The sequence below is a fragment of the Haemaphysalis longicornis genome, unplaced genomic scaffold (genome assembly GCF_048455015.1).
Source record: "Haemaphysalis longicornis isolate Haplotype H1 unplaced genomic scaffold, Haemaphysalis longicornis Haplotype H1 scaffold_8, whole genome shotgun sequence".
Classification (NCBI taxonomy): domain Eukaryota; kingdom Metazoa; phylum Arthropoda; class Arachnida; order Ixodida; family Ixodidae; genus Haemaphysalis; species Haemaphysalis longicornis.
In genome coordinates, this window is record NW_027526445.1 from 53,266,406 (window position 1) to 53,283,202 (window position 16,797).

The window sequence follows — 16,797 nt, forward strand, 5'->3', positions numbered from 1 at the left end:
ATCTGAGGTTACTCAGGTATTCTCCATTAACCTTTACTCCCACCTGTTCCCAATCCAACGTTCTGAGTACATCTTGTAAACATGCTGTGAATAGCATTGGAGAGATTGTGTCGCCTTGTCTGACGTCCTTCCTTATAGGTATTTTACTGCTCTCCCTATGGAGGATGATGGTAGCTGTAGACCCAGTGTAGATATCCTCTAGTATTCTTACATATTGCTCATCTACCCCCTGGTTCCGTAATGCCTGAATGACTGCTAGGGTTTCGACCGAGTCAAATGCTTTCTCATAATCTATGAAGGCTATATATAGGGGTTCAGTATACTCAGCGCACTTCTCTATCACCTGATTGATCGTGTGAATATGGTCCATTGTTGAATAACCTTTACGGAAGCCTGCTTGTTGTTTAGGTTGACTGAAATCTAAGGTTGCAGAAATTCGGTCAGCGATTACCTTGGTAAATACCTTGTAGACGACTGACAGTAAGCTGATCGGCCGGTAATTTTTCAAGTCCTTCATGTCGCCTTTCTTATGGATTAGGATGATGTTCGCGTTCTTCCAAGATTCCGGTACCATTGCGGTCATTAGGCATTGCGTATACAGGTTTGCCAGTTTTTCAAGGACAATTTCTCCGCCATCCTTCAAGAGGTCTGCTGTTATCTGATCCTCACCAGGTGCTTTGCCCCCTTTCATTTCTTTCAAAGCCTTCCTTACTTCTTCGGTCGTTACTCGTGGGATGTCTATCTCCTGTGAACTACTGTCTCGTTCGGCATTATCCTGTAAGTTCTGGCTACTGTACAGATCCCTGTACAGATCCCTGTACAGGACTTCTGTACAGTGGTGTAATTCTGTGCTTCTGTACTTCTGGGGTGTACAGTTGTGTGCAAAATGTATAGACTTTTACCGTTTGTCGATCTGCATTGTTGGTGCATTGCATAGTATTGCACGTGTGTGTGGCAATAACCAAAACCTCAATCACTTTCAGTACAAACATTATGCTGATTTCTCTCTAGAACAATGCAGCAAAAAATGCCACTCCATGCCAAAAAAACATGATGTCTGTTTTTCAACACAAATTCATCTATAACCCCCCCCTCCCTTCCCTAACGCAGGGCCGGTTTTTTGGGAGGAAAAGGTGGCAGCCCTAGCACTCAGAAAAGTTCACTGCCTTGGTTTAGAAGTGCACATCAAGTATTTCACAAGATGGCACCAGACAATTCCACACAGCCCGTCTCTACAGACACAATCGAATGCACATCAGCACGGACGAACAGACTCCGTTCGCTCAGGGGCGCACCTGGTTCTTGACTTCGGTGACCGCCCCCTTGGTCCTCCAGTCGAAGAGGTCCGGGAGCGGATCGGTGACCGGCCCGACTTCAATCGGTTTCACCTCGGCCAAGTGTTCGCTCAGGTCCTTCTTCAGGCCCAGGTGGAAGCGCTCAAACTCGCTCGCTGCAACAAAAACACGCAGTGGGATGAACAAGGTTACTGTCAAAGCATTTTTTTTTTTCAAAATAAAAGTGTTTTTAGTTTATTAAGTAGAAACTCACCCCTAGAGCTAACCAAAGTTGATTATAACCTCGTGCAGTCATGTTTTAGCTTTACCACAGAGTAAGAACTTCAAGACGGGAAAGCAACCAGCACTTCCCAGGGCGATCAGACAACATCACAAGCTCTTGAAGCTAGCAGCTTATGTCACAGGAGAATAAACGGCGTGACCGCCGCGATCACCATTTCACTGCGCAGCCCCAGATGTAATTGTGGCCTATTAGGTGCCAACTACCCTGCCTTTCGCTGTTGCAGCTACCAAGCTTTGAGGTCCGCGTTGGTTTTCACTGTGACATTACCCGTGCTTGACGCAATAGGCCATTTCACCTCCAATATATATATTCTTGCTCTATGTGTATGTATATATTCTTGTATATTCTTAATGTTATATATATATATATATATATATATATATATATATATATATATATATATATATATATATATATATATGTATTTATATATATAGATGTATTTACAAGATGTTCCCGCAGAGCGATGCGATCTATTTACCATATATATATATATATATATTTATATATATTCTGAAGCTCCAGCTACCTGTACACCCATTCAAGGGGACATGAAGACAAAGTGCTCCATTGTTTAGTTTGAAGCAAGTAAGCTTTGGTAACTAACTCAGCTCTGTTCCAGCTACAAAAGACGTTTTTTTTATCAGAAAAAAAAAAAAAAAAAAAGAGATATATTGTAAAATTCACATTTCGCGCTACTGTGACATCAGCAGAGAAATAATAGGTGGAACATGACAAACTAGGGGTGAGCGAATACTATTTCAAAGCTTGTAACTCTTCAATTTGATTCGCAGCCCAGTTTTACTGTTAGAAGTATTCGGAGTTTTCCAATACTCGAAATTTTCAAATACTATAGGGAGATGAACGTTGGCTCTGCCACACGACATGCAAGTTTCAAGCATCGCTGCATGGCAGGTCCTTTTAGGTTGGCTTTTCCACAAGCCACCGAAGCTGTGCAAAAAAGCCTGACACATGAGAGCCCTATGCAAAACCAGTGTGGTGTATGTTAGGTGAAGTGTAATGCTACTTACGCAAAATTTGTAATCTGAAAACAAGTTTCCCGTTAGTATAGAGTCACGGGTAAGGATTTAAGTGCTGTTATTTGGTTTACAGTAAGGTACTAGCAGAGTCCTTCAATGCTTTACTGGTCACGAAACTTCGGCGCTAGTTTCATATAGGGACCGCGCGCGCCACTACAGGCGCCACCGCCGCACGAAGGTCATCCAGCCGCCGCTTTCGCGGCGTATTGGTATGTATTGGCCTGCTCTTGACGTGCAAACGCTCTCTGCTTTTGGTGTCTGTGCGCTGATTAAGTGTGTTTTTTTCGTAGTAGTTAGCAATGAATTGTCAAGTCATCACCTGCCTTCAATGGGGTTTTATTTTTCGTAGTAGCCGCGAACGGCAACGGCTTCTGCGTGCTCTGGCACAAGCGCTGCGCCGTCGTGTTTTCGGATTTTTAAATCTCTATTTCTTCTTTTCTTAAAGCAAATGTTGTAAATACCACACATACGGTAGCTGCGTAGTCACGGACTGCTGCGGGCCTATCGATAATACAATAAAAAAACTGAAAGAAACCAAGTACGCATCGTTCAGACTACGCTTAATGAATCCGTTGATTGCTCTGGAATGCACAGAACACTAAAAGAGATAGCCCAATAGTATTGTCGTTTCAATGAGTGGGTACATCCTTGAGAACATCTAAAACCCTGCAGAAACGCGAAGGATCAAAACACGAAGAGACATATGTTGCACCATGTGTCTTTCCGCTTCCACACTTTGCAATTTGCAAAAACAGGAAGCGAAAAAAGAACAATAAAACTGATTTTATCACGCGCAACAAAAATTCAATGTTACGAATGGAGACAAATGAGCGTGGTCCAGCGTACAAAAATTTACTTTTTCGCGGTGCAATTTGGAGCACACAGAGGAAACAGAATATTGCCACGTAGCCAAGAACGACGCAAGGCTTTTCTGAATGCAGCGAGCTAGCGAGCTCCTGTTCTACAGAAGAATAGAATGAAACACAAACGTCGAAGAAGCAGTCCGCAGTGTGACGTGCACAGATGAACGTCAATAAAATGAGTTGCGCGGCGTTTGCTATGCATGCATTACTCTCGGAACGTTATTAATTTCAGATCCATGGAAATGGGATAGAGAACATTGTCGAAGAAATAAAAAAACAAGTTGGCGACAAGGTGGCACCCTTTTCATATCAAACAATATTGCCCGACGGGACGTACCACAAAAAGAGCAAACGGGCGCTCCGGTTGAAACGCCAGATGAGAAACCGGAATCGGCCACGCGCGGTTACAAAACAAACAAGACGAACCCTATGGGATAATTCTCGGAAATATGAAAAGTAAAAGCACAAGGACGTCCCAAAGCTTTTTTACACGCGAGCCTGAGCGCAAGGTAATACAAGTTTGCAAACAGGTAATGAAGCACCACTATAACCTGACTGATATGACAAAAATCCGGCTTTAAGTTAGCCTTGTACAATTCTAGGTCCACGATGCTCTCAAAAGGGTGCATTGCTTTTTCCATTCTCACACACAGTGCATTTCCACGCACTGTCACACACTTATAATCGAAGCTGAAATCTCCCGTTTTTTGCCTTGGGATGGCGCGCCTCAATTTCTCTCGCAGCTCCCCATCGCTCGGTCAACAGAGCAAGGAAACATTTTATGTGGTATCGTTGTACAAGGAACGACATCCCGGGACGCAACACATGTTAGGCATCGTCGTTGCACTACTTAAGTCGCATCACAAGAGCGCGAGATGCACGTTACATTTGTTTTCCCGCACAAAACAAACTCAACTCGCCGCGGCTCCGCCGTTCGGGCCAGCGCAACGCCGCCCGAGGAGTGACCTCAGTGAGAGGGTGGCGCCACCGCGCGGCGGCCAAACGCAGCATATGAAGCTCTCCCATTGAGTTACGGAGCAGTTTCGTGACCAGTAAAGCATTGAAGGACTCTGGTACTAGTCATACCAGCCACTACGATGCCTTATTTTTCAATAAATCTAAGCACCAATCAGATATACATCCTCAGTTCACAGCATGTTGAGGAACCTACATTTTTTCATAGCAATGCATGTCACTTTTTTGTTTCACTGCTTCGCCATCACCTCTTCTTAATTCTTCATTGTTTTATATTTTTGTCCAATTTCTTATCAGCACTAATACATAAAACCCCCGATGTGTCAAGTCCTGAGTGACAAAGTTATCCTTCTATCGCAGTCATGTTTTAGATGCGTTATACACAATAAAGCAAGGACATTCGTATTTGAAGATATTCTATTTGATTTTACATTGAAATTTTACCACTCGTATTTGATTTGCAGTACCAAGTTTTATATTCATACGCCTATACTTTTTCACTGTTGTGAGTGTGATTACTTGTTTGAACGTTAACTGGCATCGTTCTTGCCAGGTCAGTGAACTTTTTTTGGATGAACCAAAGTTGCATTTTCCTCACAGCCACTTTAACCTGCACCATCAGGGCAGTAGGTTAACGAGTGAGAATTATCAAAGCACCAAACTGCCAAGTCAGAAATTCCGATTTACCGTGTCCGCATACTTCGACGAGTGACACGGACAGTGGAACGAACAAGTCATGGGCTGGGGCGAAAACTTGCACCCGGTTTATTGAAAATGTTGATCGGCACATACATAGGCCTGTGATGGGGTTGTGCATGCTCCAGTGCTTGTGAAAAAGATTGAACAACATGTCGACTTTGGCCAACCAAACCAACGTATGGTTTGCCTGGTCTCCTGTCCCTATTCCTCAGCCAAGTACGCAGCACACACTAAATGCAGTGCACCAGCTCGCCCCTTAGCAAGCCTTTGGTAGCTGCAGTTCCAAAAAATGGCAGCATCTCCACTCCGTGAATGATGGCGAGGGTTCGGAGTACGGGAACTCGAAATGACATCCAAGTTGCGCCCCGAGTGATATCCGATCTGTACCCCGACCGTGATTCGATTTGAGCTGTGAGTTGCACCTTGGTTATTCCCTAAATAAAACTGCAACTCACGGCTCAAATCGAATTTCGCTTGATTTTCGCTTGCGCACGGATGGGTGCGGACAGACACTGGGAGGTCCTAAGGTACTCCGAACCGTTACAGGCAAGGGAGTAAGCTGTTTGACTCTCAGGTACTAACTCACAATCGTGGCCCAATGGGTAAGACGACTGACAATAACTCTGGTCTACCAGACACAGGCTTGAATTCTGCCGGCGCTGGTGTGATTTTTTTTTGCGATTGTAAATGCTATGCGTACGGACGCGAACGGACATTGTGCGGTCATAAGGCACTCCGCACCTAAAAGAACTGCAACAGACATGCACGCATACTGCTTCGCTACATTGCACTTCGTCCCCCGCGACTTTACGCCTACCCGATCCAATTTGCTCGCGGCTGGCACGCACAGCGTCATCGAGTATGCCATGCTTTACTTCCAGATTCAGAACGGGTGGTTCGACAGCTCAGCAACACGGCGGCAGCGAGTGCACTCACGTGACAGGTCGGAGAACTCTGTGAGGCCGTAGTGTGCCGTCCCCTCCTCCAGCCGGTTGAACAGAGCGATCCTCTTGAGGTTGTTCTTGAAGATCATGAAGCGGGCCTCTTGCTCTGGAAGAGAATGCACGAGATGTCAACATTGTTGTTGTCGTCATCATCGTCATCATCATCATCAGACTATTCAGGTCCAGTACAGGACGAAGGCCCCTTCCATCGACCTCCAGCCGCCCCTGTCCCGTGCTGCTCGAGCCCATTCCTTATCCCCGAATTTTTTTATTTCCTCCTCTTATCGCGTTAATGGCCTTCTTCTCCTTCTCCTCCGCCCTGCTCTCGGTATCCACTCTGTTATCCTGGTGCACTGGTTCTCATTTCGCCTTACTACAGGTGGTCCGTGCTGATTCCAGTTATAGTTTCCTACAATAATAACTAGAGAAGAATAATCTGGCGCTGCGATCTTCCGCCGCAATGGATGTGATGGGTAGTTGTGGATTCGGAGTGGCGCTCGATGGCTTCGCGGAAAGTACTAAGGACTAGACTGTGCAACCAGTTTCGTTTTCGTCGCGGTCTTGCATGGACGCGTTTGCTTATGCGGGGTGTTGGGAAGAAGCATTCAAAAATACGTTTCCCCTAGAACTAAATGTCACACGTGCACCGACGCCGTGCTGAAGGGAAATATTCTATAACCAAGGTTGCGGATCGGGTGGGTTTTAAGTTCTTTGGAGGCACAGCGAGCACGAAAACACTAATGAGTACGCTCTTTGTGGCGAGTTTGCCTGAAAATTAAAAGTTTAGGCGGCGCTCCTTCGGCAGAACAATGTAATTACGAAGCTGACGACGGTTGCGAACTGCTTGGGACAGCCACATTTTTTGTGTGAACGCTGGCTCCTACGGCATAGACCAGCCGGACCGGCGGCCGATAGGAATGCAGCTTGATGAACGTCACTAATTGAGGCTGAAATAACTTCTCCAAAGCTAAATGGTTCCTTTTTTTTCAGGAGCCCAAAAACTTTTTCTTAATAATAAAAACTACAAGCTTACAAACAGTTTTTAAAGAAGCCTGCATCCCACTGCAGTTGACGGCAAATGGCAAACGCACTCTGCAAACCTCCTCGACTCTGCGTCTGCACTTTAGCTAAACACACCGTTTCATTTCATTTGGCACCAGTTTTTAGGAACTAAACTTTTTTGTGCACAAAGCAATAAATAAATAGCGCCTGGCAACTGGAAAGCAAACTTATGTCGGCTCAATGGCCCATGGAATGAGAGACAGAAAATGAGCTTGCTGGATCAGAGAACGAAATTGAGCAGGTGATATCATAGCTCAAAGAAAGAAAAAAAAAATGAACCTGGGCTCGCCATGTAGTGAAACGCGAGATGCATTGCAATAAAATGGATAGTTGGCCAAGCTGGTAAGTGTTCGTGTTGAAGTGGTGCAGGAATGTGACTGGTCCCGGTGCCTTTATTCCAGTTTTATTTTATGTTTCAATTTTGTTTGTGCTTCCAATACACCCCAGGTTGCAGGTGCAAGTTATAGTTTACACCCATTACAGCAGACCCTCTTAATCTGGGAAAAAATGTCCGCTGTAGCCGAAGTATGCAGTATCTGACGGGGGGGTGTAAATGAGTGCAAAAGTGGGACTTGGACCAAGGGCGTCCGCAGAACTTTTTGCAAGGGGGGGCATCCATTAATGTGGGGGGGGTTTGGGGGGGGTGTACAGTTGGATAGCCCCAAAAAGGTGCTATTTGTGGCTACAAAAAGTACAAACAGCGAATTAAAACCAGACTTGGAGGATATACATTGGATTTTATTACCGAACAAAGAAATAAAGTTAATAAAGAAAATGCGAAAAGTTACTGTCACCTTGTAAACAGTGGCCAGTCTCGCCGCGTGAGGGTTCTCGGCTCACGCAAACTGATCGCCATCACACTGTACATTACATTCACATACATAGAACTGCACTCCGTCAATCTTCCTTGAATAGCAGCTGCAGGCGCCTCGGGTTTTTCTGGGCAAATTGCGCTACGACTGTTGCACTGCTACCCACATTTCGTGGTGTTTCGACCCTGAAGCTACCGTTCGCGTTAGTCGACAACTCAACTTTCCACTCGATCTGTGTTGTACCCTACGTGGTACAACAGGTTACAACTTGTATGTAGGCCAGCGGCAGCCACTTCTGGATTGTTGTTTTTCTGTGGGTTTTTCTTTTGTAATGTGCACATGTATTTGTTGCCCGCGATGCATAGTTCCATCGAGGCATGTTATGTATCTGCTTCGATGGACAAATAAACCTCTTCACAATTGCGAGATGACATGTGTGATGAAGTCTGTTGAAATGGCTCACGCAATAAAGATACTGCTCGCCTCCCTGGCTTTCAATGCAGTACAGGCGTACAAGCGCCTTGAGGGGCCCATTTATAGGTTTTGTTTCGGGGCTTGGGTGGTGCCGACATTTCGCAATTTCGAAGGAAAGGGTGTGCAAGATGATGGGACTGCACGGGAGGACGTTACACTCTCCCTACTAGGTGTAGCGGTGAAGATTTGTTGCTAGATATAGCTGAAACTTTTTCCGAAAACTGAAGTTATTGCGGTAAGACTGCATAAATCTAGAGTTTAGAGAGAGAAAAAAAAAAGCAAAAACAAAAAAATGTCAAACCTTTCAGAATTGTTGGCTATCTTCAATAGACAGCACGGGCAGTCTGTTTCACTGCTGTCACATGACCGTCAATGTTAGTCAGCGTCCAAAGTGCAATGTTGACCGCAGCCCTGAAGGGCGTTTCATTTGAGTAGCATGGATTCTTGGGCTTGTTGGGTCATGTACATAATTTAAAAAAAACTTTGCGCTGAAGGTCGGGACAAAGAAGAGAATGTCAGTGTCGTTCTCTCCTGTCTTCCATCCTTCAGGGCAGTTATTTTAATTATGGGCCAACCAAGCTGTGCAGCTTTTTTGTAGTGCATAAAAAATATCCGAATTTCTAAGGAGGGGCAGTTGCCCCCCCTTGCCCCCCCTTTCGGGCGCCCATGACTTGGACCGATATTGCATATGCATAGTACAGACACTTCTTTCTACACGCCTGCTGCACCTCTGCACAGTGTTCGCGCGAGGGCAAAGAATTGCCTAAACACCGCTTCCAGAGCTTAGCACTGGCACTTGGAAAAGGCCTAGTGCATGCGGTCAGGTGTGTAAAGACGCATGATAAGCTGAGCAAATAAAGCAAATATAACTAGGAGAAATTATTAACCAGCTACAAAAATCACTCGTGGCCATCAGAATTAGCTTGGCTCTTTTAAATCCCTTCATGACGAGGCAGGTTTACTCGAAACCGTTCGTCGAACAAATCGGATCACTGCCTGACGTTCCCCTAAGGCAGCTGCCACATTTTCTATGATTTTAGTCTGGTCATTGAAACAGCTGATGAGAAATCATCTGATGAAGGACAGCTGTGAAATCAAAAGTTAGACCAGCTGGACTGCGCACGGCCACCGGCAGATTGCACACAATGGATGGGAACCGTCCTCCCTACTTTTTCGTACCTTTTCCATTTCGTACCTTTTTCACCGAACGGAACGGGAACGATGTATGCGCGGTAATAATAAAGACCAAACTTCACTGAACCCGAGTTCTTTATTACATAAAAAGAACTGTGATGAGGGCAGACTCGACTCTGGGCGGACCACTTCGCGTATTCGATAGCGCTGTTGTTCAATCTTACCAAAGTTGCGTTTATTGGCAGCGGCCTTGTTCTTGATAGGTTGAGCGGACCATCTGCTTAGGCAGGCCCGTACTTCTGGCGATGTCGGCCTGTTTTTCCCCCATGTTCGACAGCGTTAATTACGCTTAATTTATCCGACAGTGAAATCAGCTACCCTTCCTCTAATGCCGCTGGTTGCACACACAAAAAAAAAAAGAAGAAGAAAGAAAAGAGGAAAGCAAGGCCACCGGCACTGGCTTGGCTTGGCTGTGCCAACAACGTTGATAGACATAGTAGTTTCCTCACCAAAATAAACACAGAAAAAGCATATTGTGGGCTGGCACCGCGCAGTCCACTACAGTCGAACCCCGCAATAACGAAACCGCCGGGGAAAGCAAGAAAATTCGCTTTTGCGGGAATTTCGTTGCCGCGAGAATGACACATAAACGACCGGGAAATTGGCCACAAACCAAAAATTTATTTCCTAAAGTCGGTTATATTACTTCGTGAGCCTTACCTTGCAGCCAACGTCACAGTTCAGCTATCACTGTACAAGTGGTTCATTGCTAGTTGTCGTGCGCGCCCAAGAACAACGAGATCATGTCAAATGCATCCAAAACATTCCGTGGGTTCACCTTCTCTGCACGTTTTCCGCCCTGGCCCTCGGCACCAAGTATGTCCGATCATGCAAGTGGAGCCCAGCTTCTTCTGTTTACGAACTTTGCCACAGAATGGCACCTCGTTGCACCAATACTGTTTACAAAACTTAGTGAGCACCGCTTTCTAGACGTCCAGAAAGGTCACAGCTGTCACTGTTTTGTTTTGCGCACGTGCGCCATTGAAAACTGGTGGGATCCTTGCGTTTCAAAATGGTTGAGCTAGCTGCAGGCGTTTCCAAACTCGTCGGCGCTATCCTCCCTTGGGCCACTGACTTGGGCCATGATGGCTGCCTTATCTCGTAGCGATAAAAACCTCCACTTTTGGGCTGGCGAAGGAATCTTACTGAGAGCAAACATGCCAATCGCCACACACAAACAAGAAACGCACGCGCTCTGTTCAGCGGTAGTGGGCTAGCGTAGCCCAAGCCAAAGCCGCGACTTGAGTCACCATGTGTCGCCCCCTGATGGTGCCGCTACGAGGCTGCCTTCACGGCCGCCGGCTGCGCGGTCTTTTGTAAACAAATATGGCGGCGGCCATGCAAGCGTGCTGTGGCTGAAGTTTACGCACTTTGAGTCCAAAAAAATGCACTTGAGCACTTTTTGCACACAGTTACCCTCCAATGGGTAGGTAAAATGCCGACCAAACTTGCACCGAATTTCGTTAACGCGGGATCAGTTTCCAAAAACGTTTCGTTGCCACGAGATACAAAATACATGGGCGTCTATGGACGTTCGCCGGGGATGCGAAAATATTTCGTTGCCGCGGGAATTTCGTACCCGCGAGATTTCGTTATCACGGGTTTTGACTGTATTACATTCAGTTGAAACAATTTTCGCCTAAAATTTAGTCTGTTGTAGCCGATAGTCCGCTCTAGCCCGGTCCGTTACGAGCGGAGTGGACTCCATTTAGAATGCGTGGGGACCAGACAAACCAACAGAAGCGGTCTGTTGTAAATGGAAGTTCGTTGTTGCCGGATCCGCCGTAACGAGCGTAGCCTGTATACTATTTGTGCTCCTTTTCGATAAAATGCTAGTTGCCTGCCTTGTGCTTTCTCTCTGTATCCATCGTCTTCTTGCACGCGCCATTCATCACAACAGCTCGCCCGCTGGCTGGGATAATGTAAGTAAGCGTCTGTGAAAATAAATATCCCCCCAGCCCATCAAAAGTAGACTCAACACTAGCGCATTCGGTTTTGTGACAAGATGTACGAGAAAGAAACATTATGCTTGTACCAAGGCAGCGCACCCTTTAATCATCGCTCTATTCTTTCTTTGCTCAGCTCATAAAAAAAGAACCTGGAAATTTTATGCATCTTTTTTAAAAACTACATCAAGATTACTTAGAGTTGTGTTGTCAGTACAAAAGGATTTATAGATAGGATGATTTGTTTTCAAATGCACTGAGTACTCAATGAAACCCTTAACCAATTTCACGCTTTTAGCAGTGCCCAGAGGCAGTGCTAAAAAAAAAAAAAAAAAAAAGAATGAGTACTGCAGCTGCCACTATCCGCATCCGTATCCAACCCAAGTGCAAGCAAGGAGCCGGTGTTTCGATTATGCTCGCTTTGTGTTCGGTCTCGGGTTGGCAGTACAAATTCACCCGCTTGGTGTGTCACTACACCAAAGTCAGTAGTGGTATCAATAAACTACAGAAAGTTCTGCCGGTGCAAGTCAGCTCGTTGCATCTTTAGGCAAGGTGGGGAGTGAGCACTGATAAAAGAAACGTCCACCCCAAAGGAGGTCTCAGTAAAAGCCCGGGACGACCTCCCTGAAAGCTTGACCTCTGTTCATGCACTTGACAGCACTGACTGTCGCACGCGCACTACTACGGTGACAGCTACTAGGACAGCGGTAACAACAACGCCAAGACGACCATCAAAAGCAAACCCAATTATGCTTCATGGCTAATAACTGTTGTTTTAGTTCTGTGGCCATTGTCATCCTTAACTATTTCACCTGGCCGATTCTAGCATTGGCACATCCAGAGGGGGGAGGGGGGGGGATATCCTGACCCCCCCCCCCTTAATTTTTGAATTTATCCTCCCAGGAGGATGTCCAGTTATGAAGATGTCTAGAAGATGTCTACAAAATGTCTAGTTGGTTTTTTTTTTCTATTTTTTGTATTTTGGCTTTACGAAACTGTGGTGAATAAAAAATGCTACTATCCTCGTCCTCCTTATCATCATCTTCATCACTCATAGAAGCTGCCCATCTCCTCATAAAAAACCTGGACCCGCCCCTGCATTAGATGAAGTGTTCTCGTTTAAGTTTCTGGCCTTCTGAATACATCAGGAGTCGGCTTAGATGAAGCTAGGAAGATTAGATCAGAAAGAAGAAACTTAGTAGCCCGCTCTCACGCAACAGACCCTAGCTCTGTCTTTTTACAGCCAGTCAAGTACCTCGGACAACATAAGAGCAAGCACAGCGACTCGGCTCAGAACGTTCCACACACTATCCCAAACGCACATTCACTTTTTCTCACAAGAAAATGAGACAGCCGAACAAAAAGCCGCGCCAACTTTCTCCTCCTTACCCTCTTTATCCTTGTAGGTCTTGTTGTAGGTCCGGGCAAAGACGCTGAACAGCGATCGCTCCTGCGACAGCTTCAGGTGCTTCGACAGGTACGCAAAGGTCAGGTCCTACCAGAGATCCGGGGGAAGAGGAACGGACATTAGAACGCGTGGGCGCGAAACACTCGGGTCGATTCCTCCTTTGGAACTGGTAATGATGTTGCAATAATGACAAGGTGTACCGTATTTCCCGGTCTATAAGTCGCACTTTTGTATAAGTCGCTGTCCGAAAAAAAAAAAACAGAAAACAAAACAAAACAAAAAAAACGGTGTACAAGACACACCGGTGTACAAACCGCACTTGTTAATCAGGTAAACTCATTGAGGATCAGTCCGTTAGAAAGTACGGCGAGAGTACATGGTTGCAGCGGCGGCCGCCGCCTCTGAACGCATCCCCAGGTAAGCAGTGCTAGACGTGTGCATATACCGTCCAAGGTCTACACAGAACTAACTTCTCAGAAATGGTTTACTGATACACACAGATGGCATGTACAGAGGGCGTACAGCAACACACTTGTCTATAACACAGGTTTCGTATTTATAGTGTTATCTTGCCTCGGCCAAAAAGCATTTAAGAAAACTATTGTGTCATTCTGAAGTCTTAACCATATATTGTGACCTCAGTGACAAGTTCGAGTGACAAGTTCAAGTGTGACAAGTTCGAGTTTGCAGTTTGGAGAGGTAACTACTTCAACTCAGTGTTGTAGACAAGGGTCTTGCACACTGTACTTACAGATGGCGTTTAGGCAAAAACATCGAAGCCTTCTTTCTCCGACTTGATAACAAATTATTCAGCGATTTAGACCACAGAGTTGTGTCTCTTAACGTGCGCTGACATCACGCAGCACACAGGCACCTTTTCTAGCATGGACCATGCGTAGAGCCCCTAGCTTTTCGCGATTCCACAATTCCGCGAAAAATCGCGGAATTAATGTATTTTCGCGGAATTACAAAAACAAAAATGGTCAAAGTGTGGCGCTACTTCCCCAAAACGATATATTTGGTGAAATGTGGCGGAAAAGTGGTATTTTCTAATAGCAAAATGGTTTCTATTAATTGTCTGCAACATTTTTGCGGTTGAAAATTTAAATTTGCATCTGCGTATTCCTACCTTATCAAATAATAAAAGTGGCTAGGTGGCGCGGCCTCCACCCGAATCAAGGGGCTTAGCCATAGCCACAGAAAGAGAACATTGCACACGACAAGGCCTGTCAGATTGCAAACAAATGAAGGGTGCAATGAGTAAAGCGGCCAGCAAGGCGCTAGTATACTAGGAGAACTCTGACACTTGGAAGTTCTTCAAGAGTGTGAGGTGCTTGGATCCCCAGCAAGTTGGGTGTCTCTCATAGAAGAGATCAGAGTTTGGGGCCGTTCCTGGATTTATAGCCCTAGCTGCTGAATGGCAAGTGTACCTGAAGTCTGCCCAAAGCCTCAAGTCTAGTGACAGGGACTTGGCACAATTTCTTTCTAAACAAGAAAATCCAGGTGAAGATTTTGATGTCCTGGCTTTCTGGGCTGGGATGGAACACCTGACTCCAACACTTTCTTCCAGTGCCCTTAAATACCTGTCAGTGCCAATCAACTCTGTTGACGCAGAAAAGTCATTCAGTCGCTATGGTGCCATCGTGGCTCACAGTGCCATTCTCTTGGTGAAGAAAGCACAAAGCACCACCAGATGCTTAGCGGCCCACACCAGCTTCCTTCAGTTGTAAATAGAACCTAGCGTGTTAGGAGTCTGAAGTGTCTAATAAATGAACTGTTACATGTACCTTATGCCGTTTCAATGTTGTCACGGAATTTTGCAGATTCCCCTATCTAGAATCGCAGAATCTGAAATGTTTCACCGCAAAAAGTAAGGGGCTCTAACCATGCGTGGCCGCCACATACCAAATTTATTCCATACATAAGTCGCAACGGTAGATAAAACGCACCAATAAAAATTTCAGAAAAAAAAACGCGACTTGTACACTGGAAAATACGGTATTCTCTGTGCCTACCTCTCTCTCACGCACACACACAGACAGAGTGAGAGGTTACCACCCTCACAGACATCAGACTCTTGTCTGATATCGTCCATCGTGGCTTCCCCTGGTGATAGTGTACTATTACAGTGCCTCTGGGCCATGGTGCATCCATGAAGCTACAATAATGAAGATTCGTGGCTTTTAGGCACAATTCTCAGAGGGGATTGGCCAATGATGATGATAGCTGCTATCAAAGGCTCACAGCTGATTTCCCAATTGCCATTTCAATGATAATTTCACAATCAGAGCACACAAGCAGACTTGGGGAAGGGGGGGGAGGGGGGTTATACAGCTCTTAAAAAAACTTTTTCAATTTTTAAGCAAACTCTCTAAACTTGTCAGTCTTGCTGCTTTTCTCCCAATAATTTCAAATATGCCATTATTTTTTCAGTTGGTCAATTAGTTACCAAGATAATTATAGATGATTAGTCCTTTTTGTAGGAACAATAGACAAAACAGTGTTAGTCATAGCACTGTAATCTTTACATTTTTGAATACTATGAGCACTGGGGAATGCAATAAAAGAAGTGGTTTCTTGATGCACCACTTGGAGCTAATTTTACAGCTCATTAAACTTTGGTAGCACCAGTGGCAAGGAACCATTTCGAGTGCCAATTTCAAACACCAAAGTTTAATGAGCTGTAAAATTGGCTCCAAGTGGTGCATCAAGGAGCTGCTGCTCCTATTGCATTCCCCAGTGTTCATATTACAGGAAAATGTAAGAATTACAGTGCTATGACCAACACTGTTTTGTTTACTGTTCCTCCAAAAATGACTACTTATCTTGGAAACCAATTGACTTACTCGAAAAATAATGGCACATTTGAAATTATTGGGAGAAAAGAAGCAAAACTAACAAGTTTCACAGAGTTTACTTAAAAATAAAAGAAATAGTTTTAAGAGCCATGTCCCCCTTTAGGTGTCCTCAGCAATTTTCCCCCTCCTAGCAAGAACAGCTAAAAAGTAAGCACTGGAAAAACCTCCACCACCTTCCAATTCAACATTCCCAAATTTACGTGAATTGGTACAGTCGCGTCCACTTATAACGATACCGTTTATAACAATATATCGGATATAACGATGAACAGCTATGGCACCATCAACTTTTGTATACTCTCTATGGTAAAATAAACCACTTATTACAAAGCTCCAGAGCCACAATATTGGATATAACGATTGAATCCGGTGATACTGTGCACCGAAAGTGCAACAGTGACGACTCTAATGATGCGGTCGCGCAGCCTACTGAGGTAGTGTCATCTAAGGAGGCCCAGTGCGTGACACAGTACCTCGGGGACTTTGTTTCCACCAAGGACATTTACCTCAGCTAGGTGAAGCACCTATAGACGCTCTTGGAAAAGATTTGCGCTAGCTTCACACGCGGCAAACAAAGGTTACCCACTGTGGCTTCTTTTCCGCAAATTAGTAGTCGTGCGACCTCGCTGGCATGCGAATAAAATGTTTTGAGTTCTGTTCCGTCTTTTAATTTCGCAACCCGCTTATTACAATTATCGGTTATAACGATGGGATTTCCTTGGCACTTGGATATTGTTATAGGTGGACTGGACTGTATATGTAATTAGGTTGCAGGTGATGACGGAACTACGTGTGCGCGCAGACAACGTGACGAACCTTTGGGTCCAGAACTCCTGATATCCGAGTGACTATTGACATCGCCTGCGAATATAAAACAATACACGTTGCCATGTTAAAGAGGTGCGAAGAAGCAGATTCAATCAATAAGATATGGCGTGGGATCA

General features: G+C 45.2%; 1 protein-coding gene across 1 annotated transcript in view; it reads right to left on the bottom strand.

Moving 5' to 3' along the window:
• LOC144149512 (cathepsin L-like) overlaps positions 1 to 16,797 on the bottom strand; it is a 58,705-nt gene that overhangs the window by 27,123 nt on the left and 14,785 nt on the right. The window contains exons 4-7 of the mRNA XM_077681115.1: positions 16,670 to 16,714; positions 12,977 to 13,082; positions 6,092 to 6,205; positions 1,296 to 1,450 (exon numbers count right to left, since the gene is read on the bottom strand). Coding sequence (XP_077537241.1) covers positions 1,296 to 1,450; positions 6,092 to 6,205; positions 12,977 to 13,082; positions 16,670 to 16,714 — 420 coding nt within the window. The remainder of the gene's footprint in view (positions 1 to 1,295; positions 1,451 to 6,091; positions 6,206 to 12,976; positions 13,083 to 16,669; positions 16,715 to 16,797) is intronic.